At 36.7% G+C, this 5,661-nt stretch overlaps 1 protein-coding gene across 1 annotated transcript; it reads right to left on the bottom strand.

Moving 5' to 3' along the window:
* Positions 1-3,735: 3,735 nt before the first annotated feature.
* LOC125170307 (olfactory receptor 6C2-like) lies at positions 3,736-4,674 on the bottom strand. Its single transcript, XM_047866842.1, has one exon. It carries the CDS (start codon positions 4,672-4,674, stop codon positions 3,736-3,738), a length of 939 nt encoding a protein of 312 aa, XP_047722798.1.
* Between the last annotated feature and the right edge of the window lie 987 nt (positions 4,675-5,661).

Below are 5,661 nucleotides of genomic sequence, written 5' to 3'. Positions count from 1 at the left end.
AAGTTAACCTTGGCACTTCAATACCAGGTTAGGGGACGTAGGCACAACACGGCATTTCCGGTGGTGGTATAGAAAGGGATTGTGTCTGCAGCCTAGACATGTTGCCTCAGTTCCTGTCACTACAATTCCAAATAAATCACTCCTTCCAAGTCACCTCATTCAGCCTGCATGTACTGAGGATGGTATCTTTTCTTCAAGAAATACCACCATTTTCTCCCAGCTGTTAATATTTCACACTATTAAGAACACTTTCATGGTATTGACATTGATATGATATAGATATTAAAAATTGAATTTACATGAAAATTTGAGTTAGAGGGCAGGGTCACCCAATGATAAAACGTCAGCAAATAAGTCTCTCAATGGAGATAAAATTTACATGTTTTAGGCATAGTTTTTGTTTAAAATGAGGGCGAGATTGTGGTAGAGGATGCTTAGGAGGGTTGCCCCAAATTCTATGATGTGTAGACAATGTTCATTGTCTTAATACATAAAAATAGGTTGTCAGTGACTGTCATATATTTGTCACTCAGGTTGAAAGGCACACTTCATAAATGGTTGTTGAAACCTTTCATAAAATTCACCTTCTGTGAATACAGACTCACACATAGAGCTCACCAGTGTTTCACCACCCACAGAAGATGAACATTTTTTCAGCAGAAAGCCTGCCTCCTCATGAGCCCAGGAAATATTTCTCTACCCTCCTAACCACAAAGCTTATAATAGTTTAAATGGGTAGGTAAAGATCTCTGTTTTGGAAAAATTGATATTCTGATATTTCTAGCAGAGATAAATTTTTCTAAATTGACAAAATTGACCTAATTTTCAGTTAAGTGAAAGAAACAAACATGTCCTTGGTAGTTCTGTCCTAAATATTACTAATAAATCTCTTATGTAAGACCGGGAATCTAGAGGGGGAAGAAACAGACCTGGGGAAAATGTCCTGAGAGACACATATACAAATAACGTTAACATCAGAGGTAGGCCATGTCTATACCAATAAGTAACAGATTGCAAGGCAAAAGTCAACTTTCTTTTATTTTATTTCAATATCATGTTAAATATTTTTAAGATGATAAGGATAGTTTTTCTGATTTATTAATCCTGCAAAATGTGTAATGCTTAGTGTAACATATTCAGATAATAAAAAAGAAAAATCTTCTAATGAAAGAAAAGGCGAAGTGATAACTATGTTGATAGTTTTAAGAAATACCTCTCAGATTTTTATGATTCTTTTGTTTTTATATCTCATGGGCCTTTCTATTTCTATTTTTATAATTAATTGATGAATTATTTTTTTGTATACATGTCTGTTTTTTTCCTGATATATTAGGAATAATTGGCAATAAAATATATAAAGTGCTTAACTTGATAATTTGATACATATGTATGTTGTAGATGGTTACCAAAATCAAGTTAATTAACACATCCATCACCTTATATAGTTAATCTTTGCGGTGAGAATGCTTAAGATCTACTCTCAGCCAATTTTAAGTGTATAATACAGTATTATTAAATATTATCTATACTATACATTAGATCCTCACAACTTATTTATCCTTTTTAAAATAATTGTTTTGAATTCTGTTTAACAGAACTCATAGATTTTCATTTCTTTGGTCTCAGTTACTGGAAAATTACTGCGCTCCCTTGATGGTGTCCTATTTCTTTGCCTTTTCATGTTTCTACTGGCTTTGCACTGATGTCTACAAATCTGAGGGAGCAGCTGCCACTTGGAACCTTTTAAACTGGCTTTGGTGGGAAAAGACTTGCTCCTCCAAATGGCCATGCGGGTGCCAGCTAGGTGTGTGCAGTGTTTCCACATCCAGGGAGGGTGCAGCAGTGCCTCAGAGGGCTGGACACAGAGCAGTGACAATCTAGTCATAGCTGCATCTGAGGCCCCAGGGTGTGGGGTGCAGAGCAGTGACAATCTGACCTTGGTGGTGTTGGTTCAAACTGTGACCTAGGACTCAGGGGGAAGAGTATGTGGTGGCAGAAAGGAAGACATGACCTGGTGAAGTCCTTTAAAAGGCATTAATTAAAGACAGACTTTCAGAGAAACATACTTTTGAAGAGTAAGATGAAAAAGAGATCAATTATAGGATGTCCCTAAAGAATTAAGAGTGAAATATCAGTTGTAATGTGTGAGAAAGCTACTTTAACTCCACATGCACTTCTTAAAATACTCATTCAGATTTATTCAACTTATCCAAGTTTGTAAGCGTTTCAAATGTAGTGAGGGTTGTGACTTAGAATGGTAAATTTTTGTACAGGGGGCTAAATTTACTCCTTCAGTTAAGCTTATGGTCTCTGCAAGTGATTGAAGGACCAACATCTACTTGCACAATCCCTTGTAGGGTATCTTGAATATATTTCTTCTGATACAGTTACATTACTTCTACCAATGTACATAAAAAGTCAAGAAAAAGAAAATATTACATAGACATATTATATTCCAAAATGCCCTCAATGCAATGGACTCCTTGAAAATGGGAGACGGCAATTTAAACACCAGTCATTCAAAAAAAGTGCTTGACAAACATTAAAAGGCTGGAATTTTATTTAAATGATTGCCCCCTCACAGTAGGTATGAGAGGAAGTAACACAGGCACTTTGCTGGAAAGGTTTATAGGACCAGAAGATGTGAAAGAGGGGTGGGTAGTATTAAAACTTCACAACTTTGTGTATATTATTTTTAATACTGTTTCCCTCATATGGTTGTTTTGGGCTATATTTGAGTTTATGAGTGTCTGAGGAGGAAGATGCCAATAGTCAAGATAGTATCTATACCATTAAATTTAACAGTACATACTTCTAATGGTACTTTAAGGTGGGTCATCATTTCACTCATTTAACCAGAATAGACCTAAGCTGTGAATATGGCCCCCTTGCTAAGTACCAGGGATATTTCTGTGATACTTCACCTGTCAAATCTAGTGACAACTGAGTGGAGGTGGGGGCAGAGGAAAAGATTTATCAGGCTTGCTGTGACTGTGCTTTGGATGGAGACTTATAGCTGAGATGAGAATCAACCTCATTCATTACCAATGCAAAGCTTACAAAAGTCATTTAAACATGGGCATCTGACTGATAGGTGGGGAAAAGGCATGAATGGTGAATCACATATTGTATGTTTTACAGGCCAGGTCTAGAAATGGTGCTCATCACTTCCACAGCCATTCTGGTAACTATAACTTTGGTACTTAGACACACCTAACAGTGTAGAACTATGGCAGAAAAATGTGGTCTACTGTGTTGCTAGGGATAACAACCAGCATGTTTGGCAAACATCAATATCTGTCAGATAGTAAGAGTAAATATCTTCAGAGTTTAGTTTTTTTTTTAATTTTTTAACATTTATTAATTTTTGAGGGAGAGACAGAGTGTGAGCAGGGGAGGGGCCGAGAGAGAGGGAGACACATAATCTGAAGCAGGCTCCAGGCTCTGAGCTGTCAGCACAGAGCCCGAAATGGGGCTTGAACTCACAAGCCGTGAGATCATGACCTGAGCCAAAGTCAGACGCTTAACTGACTGAGCCACCCAGGTGCCCCCAGAGTTTAGTTTCAGTGGAGAGTGAAAAATGGAATAGGGTTCACAGTCAGCAAGCTTAAAAAGAAAGTGAGAGTGTCAGTATGAGTGGAGAATAAGTGATACAGAGACAAATAGTATATATATAAAGCTTCAGGTTTTGTGTGTATTCACCTTCCCTTTTGGATTCATTGACTCATTTCTCCTTTACATCTTTGAGAGGAATGCAATTTTTTTAATTGAGTCATGAAAAGCTTGCTTCACTTGCTTGTTTCTCAGTGTGTAAATAAAGGGATTCAGCATTGGTGAGATAGAAGTAATAAGGAGTGAAATCCCTTTATTAATAGCCACCTCATCCTTGGCTGAAGGTTTGACATAAATGAAGATGCAGCTACCATAAGTAATGGAAACAACAATCATGTGGGAAGAACAAGTGGAAAAGGCCTTTTTTCTTTGTTGGGCAGAGGAAAACTTTAGAATGCTCCTGATGATATATATGTAGGAAAGAACTACACACATGAGGGTGATGATGAATGTAAACACAGCACATACTATAACCATCTGCTCTATCAACCATGTATCTGAGCAAGAGATCTTCAGGATAGGAGATGGATCACAGCAAAAATGATCAATGATGTTTGAATCACAGAATTCCAGGTCCAAACCTAGACTGAGTGGTGGGAGAATGATGATCAGTGCTGCTACCCAACAGAAGAGGATGAAGTTCTTGCAGACTCTGCTGTTCATAATGGTCATGTAATGCAGTGGTTTGCAGATGGCCACATAGCGATCATAGGACATGGTGGCCAGGAGAAAAAACTCTGTTACTGCAAAGAGGTCTGTAAACAACAGTTGACTGACACAAGCATTATAGGTAATGGACTTGTCACCAGATGATATGCTATATAAGAACCTGGGGATACAAGCAGTTGTGAATGAAATTTCTAAGAAGGAGAAATTTTGGAGGAAAAGATACATCGGTGTTTTAAGGTGAGAATCAATCAGAGTGAGGGTGATGATGGTTAGGTTTCCAGATGCACTCAATATGTAGGAAAGAAATAGAAAGATAAAAAGCAAAATTTTCAGTCGAGTGTCATCTGTCAGTCCCAGCAAGATGAAAGTCGTAAGCGTGGTTTGGTTTCTCATCTTTGATTATTTCTTGTCTCTTGCCCAATCTGCTTGAAACAATAAAGAGGACTATATGAAGAGCTCCAAAGTCCTGGCCAACTTCTAACCTCAAGTAAGTAGATCTAAGAGTGATTCCTATACACTTGGTTAATGGAGAAGTGAGCACATAACACATGGTGATGTTTGAGTGCCTCTTTGTGTCACACAACTAACTATTCATATTTAAATCACATATTTCCTATTGCTGCTTCTAATAAATCTACAACTTAGCTAGACCTGGTGTCAGTTGAACATATCATCTTATAAACATCATTAAACAAATTCCTCTCTTTATAAGTTGCTTTTGGATCAACAATTCTGCCCTACACCATATTTTCCATCTGCAGACATGCTTCTAGCAGAGAAGACTTGAAAACTAACAATGATCATTGGTCAAATAATCCCAGTACTAAAATTTACATATGTATTAGTTATTAAACTGGCAATGAATATTTATCACATAGTTTATCCTGTGTCAGCTTATTTAGTTCATCTTGGAAGTGTGTTTTTGTTGGATATATTTTCTTAAAGATTCATTTAAGTGTGTTAACAGTCCAATTTTTTTGAGGTTTTCCCCATAGAAATTTTACTTTAAATGTACATATTTAATATTTTTAATATTTACCTTTGGCTGTATTTTCTTTCTACTTTTAGAATATATTATCTACTTAATATATATTGTAGGATATCCTTGTTCTCCAAAGAATTTCTCCTCCAGTTACAAGCTGAAGTCTGGATTTGTATCATCTCATTCATTACTTCTAGGTTTCTTCAACAGTGATGGCCCTAAAGCACTCAAGCTGCTACAGTTTCATATTCTCTAGATCTTGAGAGCTTTTATTCCTCTTTCCCCATCAGTGGTTTCTCATTTAGAGCAGATTCTTGATACTAAAATTTGAAACTGAATTTCCATTGTTTCTTTCTAAACACATTTGACAGTGACAAATCACTCCTTGCATGTATTGA

This window comes from Prionailurus viverrinus, chromosome B4 (genome assembly GCF_022837055.1).
Source record: "Prionailurus viverrinus isolate Anna chromosome B4, UM_Priviv_1.0, whole genome shotgun sequence".
In the NCBI taxonomy this organism is placed as follows: domain Eukaryota; kingdom Metazoa; phylum Chordata; class Mammalia; order Carnivora; family Felidae; genus Prionailurus; species Prionailurus viverrinus.
The sequence above is the reverse complement of the archived record's forward strand: the minus strand, read 5'-3'. Positions and strand labels throughout refer to the sequence as shown.

Bases quoted from the DNA above. Each gene is read 5' to 3' on its own strand.
- LOC125170307 (XM_047866842.1), bottom strand. From the start codon at position 4,674: ATGAGAAACCAAACCACGCTTACGACTTTCATCTTGCTGGGACTGACA.